This window comes from Alligator sinensis, unplaced genomic scaffold, assembly GCF_000455745.1.
Source record: "Alligator sinensis unplaced genomic scaffold, ASM45574v1 scaffold31_1, whole genome shotgun sequence".
Classification (NCBI taxonomy): domain Eukaryota; kingdom Metazoa; phylum Chordata; order Crocodylia; family Alligatoridae; genus Alligator; species Alligator sinensis.
Window position 1 is genome coordinate 3,378,510 of NW_005841884.1, and position 13,033 is coordinate 3,391,542.

At 41.0% G+C, this 13,033-nt stretch overlaps 2 protein-coding genes across 5 annotated transcripts in view; one reads left to right on the top strand and one right to left on the bottom strand.

The window, feature by feature from the left end:
- Positions 1-853: 853 nt before the first annotated feature.
- The window catches only part of CUNH1orf112 (chromosome unknown C1orf112 homolog), a 30,628-nt gene continuing 18,448 nt past the window's right edge, over positions 854-13,033 (top strand). For all 3 annotated transcript variants that reach the window (XM_025196762.1, XM_025196763.1, XM_006017733.3), the window contains exons 1-9: positions 854-1,732; positions 4,296-4,384; positions 6,034-6,138; positions 7,372-7,512; positions 8,528-8,690; positions 9,169-9,253; positions 9,339-9,477; positions 9,983-10,063; positions 11,990-12,054. In XM_025196762.1, the coding sequence (XP_025052547.1) occupies positions 4,319-4,384; positions 6,034-6,138; positions 7,372-7,512; positions 8,528-8,690; positions 9,169-9,253; positions 9,339-9,477; positions 9,983-10,063; positions 11,990-12,054 (845 nt within the window). In that variant the 5' untranslated portion in view covers positions 854-1,732; positions 4,296-4,318. The remainder of the gene's footprint in view (positions 1,733-4,295; positions 4,385-6,033; positions 6,139-7,371; positions 7,513-8,527; positions 8,691-9,168; positions 9,254-9,338; positions 9,478-9,982; positions 10,064-11,989; positions 12,055-13,033) is intronic.
- The window catches only part of SCYL3 (SCY1 like pseudokinase 3), a 47,854-nt gene continuing 46,904 nt past the window's right edge, over positions 12,084-13,033 (bottom strand). Inside the window, exon 17 of one of the 2 annotated variants that reach the window (XM_025196765.1) lies at positions 12,084-12,309. The gene's annotated coding sequence lies outside the window, so the exon portion shown is untranslated. The remainder of the gene's footprint in view (positions 12,310-13,033) is intronic. The other variant, XM_025196766.1, reaches the window with a different exon arrangement.

The window sequence follows — 13,033 nt, forward strand, 5'->3', positions numbered from 1 at the left end:
CAGAAGTGTGTGTGCAGATGTGTTGGGATTCGGAAGCATCTGGGTGCTGGTCTGTTTCGTGCCCAGAGCCACGCAATAATCCGGGGACTCCATGGGGGTTGCGAGAGCTCAGATCTTTGTTAGAAGAGCCCTGTGCTCTGCTCTGTGCTGCTGTGCGCGCTCGGGGCCATAGCAAGAGGCGGGGATTTCTTAGGGTGAAATCTTTTATTGGGCTAACTGTATAGTTGGGGTGAAGTGAGATGAGTTTTCCAGTGTAAAACATCCCCCTCAGGTCTTTGATTATAGGAAGCTGGGCACAGCATAGGGGAGGGGGTGAGAGAAATCCCCAGGTGTAGCAGGTGCACAATTAGCAAAATAAACCAAGCTGAGTACTGGGAGATCAGGGCCTATCAAAAACAGGGATGGGGAGGGTCAGTCTCACCTTTCTCCTCTGGAAAGAATTCAGGAGTTGGATAAATTATATTGGACCATGTGAAATTTTCCCTGCACATGGTCCTCCTCACTCATCCCCACTACAACTTGTGCTTCAACCTGTGTGTGGAAACCTGCAGGTCATTACAGGCTCTGCCGAGATACAGATCACACAACACCCATGCACATATTGCCCACCGCTTATACATTTATCAGGGGAGGACAGCAGGGAATTGGGGATGTGCTGTTTACCAGAGCACCCCAGGGAGTAACCAGGAATACTAGTGCAAACTAGTGGAGAGTAGGTTAGACATTAGGAAGAATTTTTTTACAATAAGGGTGGCCAGAGTCTGGAATGGGCTTCCATGAGAGGTGGTGCTATCACCTAACTTGGAGGTCTTCAAGAGGAAGCTTGACAATCACCTGGCTGGGGTCATCTGACCTAGTTCCTCTTTCCTGCCAGGGGCAGGGGGTCAGACACGATGATCCATTGGGTCCCTTCTGACTCTACAATCTATGAATCTGTGAATAGTCACTCCCTCTTTTGCATGTGTACATGTGTGTTGGTAGTCAGAAATATGTGGGTACTTATGAGTTCGGTGTCTCTGCAGCCCTGGTTCTGATGACCTTCCCCAAATAGTGTTTGAGAGACAAGAGAATAAGCACGCAAGCAGGAAAAGTGCACTGCAAAAGAAAGATCTTCGTTCTGACACTGAGTTTATGAAGGAGAAGGGTGAATGTGATTTACAGTAAACAAATGCACTGGGTGTCTGATGATCTAGGTGCCAGATAGTAGGCAACTGCTCTAGTCTGAACGTGAAGCAGGCATTCAGCATTCTAAGATAAATTTTACTCTGTACGTGTGTGTGTGTGTGTGTGTGTGTCTGTGTGTGTGTGCGTGCGTGTTTGCACGCGTGTGCGGTTCATCTAGCAGTTAAAGTAACATTGGACAATTCCTTGGTCTGCATCCATGTATAAGTCATTATGTAGATCCCAAACTCCAAAGCGCTTAAGTGGTTACATATCTAACTATAAGAGTGATGCTATTGATTTTGGACATGCCTTGAAATATTTGCAGGTTGGGTGTAGTAATAAATTTTAGGATTAGATTGAACATTAATTTGTATTTGAGGCAAGGATTTCTTAGGGTGACATCTCGTACCGGACCAGCTACGTAGTTGGGATAATGTTAGACAAGCTTTTGAGTGCAAGACATTCTTTCTCAGGTCTCTGATCTGTATTTCAGAACATGTTTGAGTTCACTTTCTTTAACGCTTTTACTCTGTGTATCAAAGTTCTGATGACTGGACCGAGCATATTTGTAAGTAAGAGTTATGATAACTTTATTTAGAACTGTAGTGCTTGATCCCTATATGGCATTTCGTATTACAGTTATTGGATTATAGCTTCTGTGTTAGAAATACTACTTCTTTAGCATGCGTCTTTCTTGGTTTCTTAAGACAGTCTTCAACAGTTACAATGCTGAATGAGTTTCCGAAAAATTAAAAGGCTAGATGAGTGTGTTTGAATATGTGTAAGGTTTTGTTTTTCCATTCTACTATTGCTGACTGTTAGTTATTGATTTCACAGAAAAATTTTCTTCAACTGCTGTCTCATTTGTACAGTGATGTCAAACTTTGTCATGATCAGTAGTGATTCTAAATGCCCATGTACCACATTACGATAACAGAGAGAAGTTTTATAAGTGATTATTTAGACAGGCAGCAGTTTTGAGTTATTAATATTCCAGTAAAAGAAGAAAGAAAAAAGCAGATAAGATTAGCAGCTCTGTGTTTTTCTTTCCTCCATAGTTGGCTAAAACATACTATTGTTTTCTTTAAAAATGAATAGGCTATGATTACTCATGAGGTATTTTGTATACATTGAGAATTTCTGCTTGTAGTTTGTCAAGTGTAATTTCCTTTAACAGAGAGGTTACACAGAGCTGAGAGCAAAGCTTGGTGTATCATAAGGTCATTTTTAGGAACTGTTAGTGTTTCAAGTCATTAGTTAATTCAGTCTTATATCCTGAGGATAGTACTGTCCTCCACTAACAGATCCTTCTTGAGAAGGAAAAACTTCCTCTCATTCAAAGGCCTCTTCAGTTTTGCATTGCTGTAATGGTGGGGTTGGAATTTTCACAAGGAAAGAGGCTTGAAGTTTTTAATGAAAATTAGCTTAAACTGTGTTATAAGTCTGTGAAATCTGGACACTAGTCCTGGGCCAGTCATTTGCTTGCCATGAAGTTTTTAGCAGTTTTACTGGTATTCATAGTGAAGAGGCTGAGCTTTTGCCAACCTGGATGGTGAATGTGCAGTGATGTGATATGGTTTAAATCTTTAGTGTTTCCTCTTACACCAGGGGTGGGCAAAATGGCAGATCCAGCTGGCAGCCGGACTCCATTTCACAGTAGCCCCTGCCCATGTGGCACCTCACTGGTCTCCATGGAGACCCCAGGAGCATGGGGCCCTGACAGCGTGGGTCTGTAGAACCAGGGCTGTGTCCTGACCCCATACTCCTGGGGTTTCTATGAAGACCAGCCAGAGCCATGTCAGGAGTTGCTTCACAGCCAGTCAGGATCTTGAGGCAGTGACAACATGGGCCCCGGGCCATGGCAGAGCCATGATCTGCTACTTGCACACCCCCCGCCCATCTGCAGAACCTGCACTTGTTGCAGGGGCGTGCAGGCAGCAGATTGTGGCCCTACACTGTCACTGCCTCAAGATCCTTGTGTCTTCCCAGCCCTGCTTGCTTGCCCTGTTCCTGGTCACAGCCCCATCCCAGCTGCACACTCTGCCCACAAGGGTCCTGTCTCCGGTGGTGGCTACAAGGTAGATGGGCCGGGGTGCCTGGGCAGCAGGGCTGGGTCTGGCAGCAGCAGCCAGAAGGAGCTACCACTGCAAGGGCTGTTGGGAAATGGAGTCAGCTTATGGGCTGGCCTTTGCCCACCTCTGTTTTAGACAATGATTCTGTATACAGCTACATATATGCTTAGTCTTAGAACTGTCAGTGGTCTGTGATAAAACTACTTAGTAAGTAAGTTGAGTACATAAGCCCTTGTATACATGTTGGAGCCTTTTTTTATTGGTATCTAGATTTATTAAAGAATGTACAGATAGCAGTTGTCATTTTGCCACATGCATACAAGTAGACTACAGTATATGCATATATTTGTTGGATAAGTGTATAATTTGCTTACCTGCCTAACAGTGTCAGCCCCAGTTTTTTCCTTTTGATTACTTTGTATTAAACATGCACTATCTGCATATTGGTTAAGTGCATAAACTGCTTATGCGCCTTAGAGTTCTTCAGTTTCACTGTCTACTTTCTAATGTAATTGTTTTTCTTTACCTCTGTAATTGGTGAAACTGACATTGAGCAATTAATTTCAAGGCTTTAGCAGCCTTAACTGACTAGGTCCTTTTAGGCCTCTAATAAACAAGGTAAGGAGCCTTAATGATGAGGTATGAAAAGCTTAGGGCAGGCAATTTGTACATATTGGGCATGTCTACATGTGCATTAATGTGCTGTAATTACAGTGCATTAAGTTAGTAACTGTAATAACAGGTACTAACTTAATGTGCTGTATTTGGCACTACTGCGTAGTAGCGCCAGCACACATCTTTTAGGTGACACTAATATGCAATAGACTAATTCTAGTGCATTAGCATGGCTTGTGCCATGATGCACTAATGCACAGTAGAGTTAGTCTACTGCTCTTCTAGTGTCTCATGTAGATGCACCCACGGAGTATGAATGTATAGTTTTTATTTTTCCCTTTAAACATTTCTACATTTTTTGTGATGGGTAGATAACAATTTTGGTGTGTTTGATTGTTTTGTGGTATTCTTTTGTAATAGTCTGTCAATATTTTTGTTTTACAGGGGTGTTAAGAATCCTGACTGACATGTTTCTACCTCATATTGACCTTTCAGAGTTAGAGCAAACATTTTTCTCCAAAGTATTACCCAAGGTATGATGTCTTCTGTAGTGTAAGACATTTAACATTTAATACTGTGCTAAAAACTTGATTGGAAACTAGTTAAAATCTCCCTTTAACAGCTATAGGAGTTTGTATCATAGAATTTTCCTCTTGGGATCAGATGCATTTGAGACACATCCTTCTTTGTTTTAGAAAACTTGAATAATTTTCTGTTATGGGACCTACAGTGGTAAGAATTTTGCCCTTAGTTTCTTGAGAAGATTAAGCTCTTGGTATTTATTTTGTGGTATATGTTCAGTAGCATTATTAATGTTTAAAATCTATTTTAATGTTTTGATTAATTTTTAATTAATCTATAAAATCTATGTTGAAAAACTTTGAACTTTATAAAAATAGCTGATAACAAATACAGTGTTACATTAACAGTTTATTACACCCCAAGGAATTATGCACAGAAAAATTCAAAATGTGCAGGAAAACTCAAAATTATGCAAAATGAATTACTTTTATATATTTGTTTATTTTACAAATTAAATATAACACTATTCAAACCTTCTTTAGAAATATATGTAGGTGCTTTGTATGGTTGGGGAGTGGGTGTAGGGATTTGTGGAATGATGTGGGGGGTATGGGTGTAGGGTTTGGGGGGGTTGTAAAGAGGTGTGTGGGGTTTGTGGGTGGGTATGGGTGCCTCCCCTCCACTGTACATTCTGCCTTCCCCCTCATGATGCACAGCCCCTGCTACTGGCACCTCATCAGCAGCAGACGGAGCCCCCAGCAGCACTTGCCTCTGGTTGAGTCCCAGGGGCTGTACTTGCTGGCATGGAGCCGGCCCAGCCTGTTGGCATGCACGTTCAGACTAGATCAGGCTGGCTCCATGCCAGCATGTGGGGCTCATGGCACTCCAGCTGGGAGCTGCATGCCATCCAGCTGGGTGGACTCTGTGTGTCTCCACGTGCAGCTTCCTGCTGGAGTGCTGAAAGTCTCATGTGGAGCCATGGAGCTGGCCTGATGGCACATGGCTCCTGGTCCATCTGTCATCGGGCTGAGCTGGTCAGCTCCATGTCTCTGTGTGGGACTTGTAGCACTCCAGCAGGAAGCCACATGTGGAGGAAAGCAGGAGCTGGCCTGGCCCAGTCCACTGCTAAACACTTAAAATATTTAAACGCTTCAAGGACAAGCATTAGAGAGACAAATTTGAATTTTGGAGCTATGCCATTATGAAGCTGGGAAGTTGAAAAGAGTAATTTTTTTTTTCTAGAGTAAAATGCCACTTTTTGAAAGTAACTGGCCTTCAAAGTCATTTGATTTAAACCAGGCTTTTTTTTTTTTTTAATTATCTTAGGATAGCATATACAATTTTTAATATTTATAAGTAAATTAATGTTGATATTTTTACGAAATCTGTGGCTGGGACAAAAGTGGGTTTGACAAGTCACTTGGGCAAGTCAGTTGTGTGTAATAACACAGAACATGTAGTATCTGCTTTCATCTTAAATAGAGGCAGTCTGGAGAAACCAGCAGTTCAATTGTGCAGTGTTCCATGTTTGTACCAAGGGGATACAAAGTCCTTCACTCAAAAAAAAATGCGGGTATACAATGACCTGTACTTTTAGTGCCTTCCTCTCTATTAGAGTGTGTGTGTGTGTATTTTTTTGTAATTTGCTTTGTTCTGACAGGCTATTCAATTATTTGATGACTTGATGTATGAATTAGCCAAGCAGGCAAAAGGATTAACAAGCCAGAATGCAGAATTACGCACAGTACTAAGGAATATTTTACAGGTAAGTATTGAAATGATCTGTTAGAAGAATGGTTGTGTGATGGCTTTTACCAAAAATATGCAAAAGTTTTTTGGAATGCTTATGTCAGCAACAGCTGAAAGGAAATCTCTGTTTTGGGTTTGTCCTAATGCAGCTAGTTTGGCTCTGTGAAATAGTAAGAACAGTACTCAGATATTTCTATTGGTAAAGCTTCTTCTCTGGAATAAGCTTTTCATATTTTCCTGGAGTGGGCAAACTGAACGTTGCCCATGGTGACTGTGCATTTGATTGACTTGTTTGGGAAGGAGACTGGACTGATGAGAAAAAAAGGGGGAAAATGCTTGACCGGGATGGGCAAAATGTGGAAAAGGTTGGGAAACACTGTTGTAGCCCATCCTGTAGCTCCCCCTGCCAGCTCCACTGCTGCTGCCAGCCCCTTCGCACCCGGAAGAGGCTGGTGCCTGCCCCCGAGCCTGTGGCAGGCAATGGCAGGGAGCTGCCCCCCTCCCTACCTCCCAGACAAGCTGCCCAAGGATCCATCCCATGCCTTCCCCTGGGTGGGCAGCCTCTGCCCCAGCCCCGTTCCCTCCCTCACCGTGGGGATCATGGTCTGCTGCCACCACGCCCCTTCCCTCCTACAGGCAGGGAGCTGCTCTTCAAGCTGCTGGGCTGCATTCTTAGCTGCGTACATGCTGTGGCTGTGCACATGAATGCAGCATTTATTGGTGACATTGGCTACACTGGCCAAAAAAAGCAGATTGATGATAATGTTAATTTTCCTTTTATCAGTGCTGATCCTATGTGGACCATTGTATTGGTGCACCTCTAGTCCCAGTGCTATCATTTGGCAAAGTAGGTTGTCGTCTAGGAAAGTTTACTCCTCTCTGCACCAGTTAATCTGTAAAATGCCACCCTGTCCTTCCTTCTGCATTACTGATAGTGTGAATCTTAAAATAATAACTGATAAACAGCAAATCATACACATTTTATAGTTTTCATGATGAGAATAAAACCTGTCAAAGGCTGTGGCATAAAACTGCTGCTGTTTTCAACAAAGCTTAATTTATTTTTATGCTCCCCTAATACTTTTCTATCTGCCAGTATTGTAAAAGTCAGCGAATAATGCAGCCAAATGCAGAAGGAAAGAGCTGGGGGGTTTTTTGGTTTGCATCTGCTTTTTCAATCATCTGCTGCAGTGTGCTTCCTCAGTTGGTGCCTCCATAGACTTTTGTTGTTGTACAATCTCACCTTCAGACCCTGGTGCAGCTGTTGGGAACTCTGACCAGTTGTGTACGGCACGTCTGTACTCTTGCGGAGTCTGTGCCCCTAGAGAGTATCCGTACCCTTCCCTCTTCCATTCTCTATGTGATCAAGAACATGTTCGTGCACTGCAAGGTAGGTGTCTGTCTTAGAAAGAGAAAAATGATCTATAACTAAAAGAGTTCAAAAAAATCTTTTAAGAGATACTATATTAAAAATGTTTCTGTGGCTTTTCAAGTCTTTTTAAACATTAGACCAACTATGCTAACTTCCCAAAAACAAATGTCAGCACTGCACACTCAGCCTGAGTGCTGGGAATCAAGCTGAGTTATTTCAGTCTCTTGCATCATTCTTCGTATATAATTTCTTCTAAAGCAATTAGGTCATCTCTGGCACCTGTGTGACCTTTTTCTTCTGTGGATTGGCAGAAATGAGAAATGATTTACGAAGATGTGAAGAGTACTGAATTTATAATTCATGCAAATTTCAGGCCAGAATTATATCTGAGATTTTAAGTATCTGATGTTATATGAAAAATAATGTGTACCAGCATCAGACTCGCAGCTTTATGTAGAATGAAACTTGTACTTGGAATTTTTCCCTTTTTAAGCAGTATGTGTAATGTAAGACTATCACAAGTCTGTAATAACTTCAGTTTCATCCTTAAGATAGGCTTCATTGCTTTCTACAGTCTTTAAATATTTTTGCAGCAATATTACATAGTGAGCTCTTTGTTTAAGGGCTCCTTCTCTAGTAAGCAGTCTCTCTGAAGAGACGTTTTTAAGTATGGGAAAACATATGCGATATTGTTTTATTTGTCATGAAGTACATTGTTAGATTTTGTTGGAAATCTGATTTTTGGAGTCGTGTTTAGAGGCTGCTCCAAAGCAAGCTAGGAAGACATTTACTAGATTTTGGATTAGGCCTTAGGTGGGTGGGGGGTGGGGATTTGTTTGGTGCATAGTAACTATGGATAGATTTAAAAATCTACAGATCTTGCTGGCCATATGAGTTGAAGTAGTTATTGGAAGGCCTTGGTTCTGCTTCCAAAGAAGCTTATTATAAAATGTCTATTGACTTTAGCAGCAGCAAGACCAAACTTTGATTCCCAAACATTTTCTAATTCGTCCTCATCCCCCATTTCCTACAGAACAGTGAATCAGTGTACAACGGGTGCCTGCATTTGATATCTGACCTTCTCCAGTCTCTGTTTAAGGATACCTATTGTCTTCAAAAGCAGCTTATGGAACTGCTTGATATGATCTCTATGGAATCTGCTACCACGGAAGACAGTGTTGTAAATATGGTGTCAGGTGTGTATATGAAATTGTCAGTTCTACCCAGCTCCCTCTTCCCTACAGACAGGGGGCTGCCTGAACCTACAAGATGCAGAAATGCAAAACTCTAGAACTCTTGGTTCAGAGATGATACCTTTTATTATACAAGATGGAGAACACTTTCTGACTGGTATTGAATGTCCTCAATTTCTGTTGCTCTCTGTTGGAGCTTAAGGTGCCCAGCAATTCAAAGGCCATGAGTGATGTACATTAGAGCATTTTATACTTCTTCCTGAAACTCAGTTATGTATGAGATGGGTTGAGCTGTTGACATGATGTGTATCCCTCCCTACCTGCTCATTAAATGGTTTTCCTGGATTGGTGAAAGTGTTTAACTTTGTAAAATTCAGTGAGTTGTGCCAGCTGTGATTTTGCCTCAGGGGAGTAGACTAGATCTTAAGTCTATATGTCCATGTTTAACTTGCTGTTTGCATTAATTTACTGTTCCCTCTAGTGATCCACACTGTACTGGAGATCTGTTCTGTCATTTCCAATATGGACCATGCTCTTCATGCCAACACATGGAAGTTCATAATCAAGTATGTTTTAAGGCTTTGAATTGTCAAACTTGATGACATACTTTTGACAGTTATGTATCTGATCCTATTCCTGTCTGTCTATTAGGCAAAGCCTCAAGCATCATTCCTTACTGCAGAGCCATTTGAAACACACTGACATCCTCAATAGCCTGTGCAAGGATACCCTCTTCTCTTTCCATTCCAGTTTGCAACTTGCTGAACAAATGAAGCTTTCAGAGGTGCAGGTGAATGAAATATGATCTGAAATTGCCCTAGGGTTTGAGAAGGACAGAGTTGGGTAAAAAAAACGTTGCAGAAAGCTACAATGGATGCATTTTCTGTGCAGTGGTGTTGATTGCCAACATATTTATATAGCAGGCACATCATATGGCTGATGTGGCTTGCAGGAGAATCACTTGGAATATGAGGCTAATAACACTGGATGGCACTCAGGATGCTTTAGGCAGGCACTACAAATAACTCCTCTACAACGCTATGCCAGGAATTTTGCCTGCTTTGTATACTGAGAGTTCCATAAAGTTGGTCAAAAGATAACAGCTAATATATGGAGATTCCCATAAAATGGTTCTGAGAAGGGTGTCAAATATTCCTATTTTTGCTGTGTTTGTGCAGAATCCAGGCTTCCTTTTAAAGAAGAAAATACAGTTTCAAATCCTTTTAGCAATGTATCAACATTCTTTGATGCTTTTTTATTCTGTTATGTTTCACTACTACTTTTCTTTTGGATAGGAGGACATAGACCACAAGTTGTTCCAGAGGACGGTTAAACTGTGTAGATTTTTTGCTAATTCCCTTGTACACTACACCAAGGTATGCTCTATTTATTTGGATTCTACTTGAATGTCAAATTAAGGCTGTACTATGTAAATTAAAATGCTGATTGCATATTTTACTATCTAATATTATACCACGCCTTAGAGTCTGCCCTGAATTAAGTCATGGTAACATCTTCCTTGAAAATTTAAACAGTTCACTCTGTTGTTGCTGATTTTTTTTCCCCTAATAATTGAAATGCATTCATAGTCCCTCCTTCAGCTTCCCAGGGCTGGTGTTTGGTTATAGATTATTGGCTGTTTCCAGTGTAAAGTTCACAGCTGCAGGAAGCGGTTCCACCCAGGAGATTGGTGATTTTATTAGAGCCATTAATAGCTCTTGCATTACCTTCAGCTGAGCTTGTTGGCTTGCTGAGTAGCCATTGTGAGCTTTTATCATGGGGAAGAGCATTTTAACATTATAAGCAGCATGACCTATTGGACTGTACGTCTGAGAATAAGGGGCTTCTGCATTCTGGTTCCACCCTGACAGTGACTGTGGCCTTGGTCAAGTCACTTAACTGCTGTGTTTTTGTTTCCTCAACCAGAAGATGAGACTGCTGATTTGTATATGAAAATGACAAGTGTGAAGACTGGTGACCTCCAGAGTTTTGATCTATTTGGATAGTTACACTTTGTGACACTTACCTACACACTGGCAACTATGCGTTATCCCCAGCACTAGTTGGGCTTCTCTTCCGCAGCAGGAGATTAAGGACATACCTAAAGTTCCCAACTCCCCTCAATATATTTTCTTTAAACAGTTGGGTAATTGAGTATGGAGTAGCCAGGAAAACCGTTCTATAAACCCTTTCACAAACTCTGTCTAGCACCATACAGCAGTGTAATGTGAGAGATGGGCATCTTTTACCTGTGGAGTGGCTTAATGAAAATTGTTTTCTAGGCCTTTTTGAAAGTGTTTAAAGTCATCTCTGGCCATGCAAGAGTTCTGGAGTTTAAATTTAAACAGGACAAAATCGTCCCCTCATAAATCAAATTGGAGCAGAAATATTCCTCAAAACTTCAGAGAAAATTGATCTTTCCAATCAAAGAAAAACCCAAATTCTGCTGGGTTTTTCTACAAAATCATATAGTTTACCAAGATCTAATAACCATATCACCTTTCTATTTGCTTGTAATTTCTTTCCAGTGTCCTTTCCTTTCTGTATCTCCTGTTCTCTACACACACCTTATTTTTTCCTCTGATATTGCTGTTTAACTTTTTCAGGGTCATTTAAGCAACACACTAAATTGCAGTAACAATCACAAAATTGATAGTTTGGTTTGTACAAAGGTTTTCTACTATAGAGTGGCAAATACCTTTTTGTTTGTGGCAGAGAATGTGTGTCCTTACAATAGGATAAAATAGTATTGGACTATGCAAGGAAGTCACTTCTGTGTGGATCTGTAATTTTAACTTATTAAAAGGAAGTTTAAGAAAACAATAAACATAAATTTAGCTGCGTAAAAGAATCCAATGTAGTTCTGCATTAGGAATACTTTGTCATATGTTGATGTACTTTGTGCTCTCTTTGCATTTATGGTCAGATTCTACTTCACCTATTAGGCATATAAATGAACCTAGGTACATAAATGCAATCTACATTTGCAACACACCATCATTTGGCTCATGATTGAGTCTCAAAAAAGCAGCATGGAGGAGGAAGGCCCACCTACCTTTTATATCAACAGTTTTTCAGAGACTCAGGGTGAATAGTCCTACTTAGACACCTAAGTCCAGGTACACACTTAAAGTTGTCTATCCAGTTGTTTGGATAGTGGCTTTTAAAAATTGTAGTCTTCTGTGATGCACCCTAAACTTTGCAATAAAATGTTTTACAAATAAATAAGTGAAAGTGCAAGGAAGATGCATTTAAACTGTATATTTTGTATTGAAAATAATACTCAAGATTAACTTTTGCAGGAATTTATTCCCTTCCTCTGTGGTTCCTGCTGTCAGTTACACCAGCTGTATCTTCAGATATATAGGTAAGTGAAGCACAAAACGTCCCTGTATCAAATCTGGAAGTACCTGAATTGATTATGGAAGCTGCAGAGTTTTTAAGTCTTTAACAATAAAAGATTTCAGCAAGTGTTTGCTTCTAGGTTGTTGTTCTCTTTTCTGGTCTATAGAGGTCAGACAAATTTGTCCATATAGCTCCATGTGGACACTGGGATCTGCCCAGGTTGGTCCATTTGGAGGAATGAGTCCCCAGCAATGGACTTTCCTGCAGCTCCTTATTTCTGCAATGAAATAATTAGCCAAAGAGTTTAAACACTTTAAGTGCAAAAAAAATCACAACTGATATACTGTATTATGGCTAAATTAAAGCCTGTTAAGTCTTGCAAATAGGGTTGCTGTCCCACAATAATCCTACTTCTGCATTGTTTGGTGTTTGTCAGAGTTTGTCACTGGATAATAGGACATGCTGTAGAACATGTGCACAAGTTATAATGCAAAAATAAACCACTTTTATTTTCCTCAGAGATAATTTTATGAAATTGTCCTTGCCTTGAGATCAAGCTTAAGAACATTGAGCCTGTAGAGGCTCTAATTGGGAGTTAAAAAGGGCTTGAAAATAAGTATTCTTTTTTTAAATCCTTTCTTAAGCTATAGTACTGTTTGTTATTCAGTCTCATGAAATTAGGTCATGCTGGTTAGTAGGCCTGTGCAAAGTGACTAGTATTTGCTTTGGATTCAGCTGATTCAGGGGACAGTGATTTGATTGGGTGATTCGAATCACTGTCTCGAATCAATTCGGCCGAATCTGATTCAGACAGGCCCCATCCCATGCCCGCTCTTGCAGCCCTATCAATGGCTGTCCTGCCCAGCCCCAGTGTTCCAGCTCTTCAAAAGAAAAAAAAAAAAAGCCCTGCCAGGCAGGGGGTGATCCCTGTTGCACCCCACTGCTCCGCGCTTGATTGGGGGGGGGGGCTCTGCCACGAGTCCCCAGAAGCCCTGACAGCC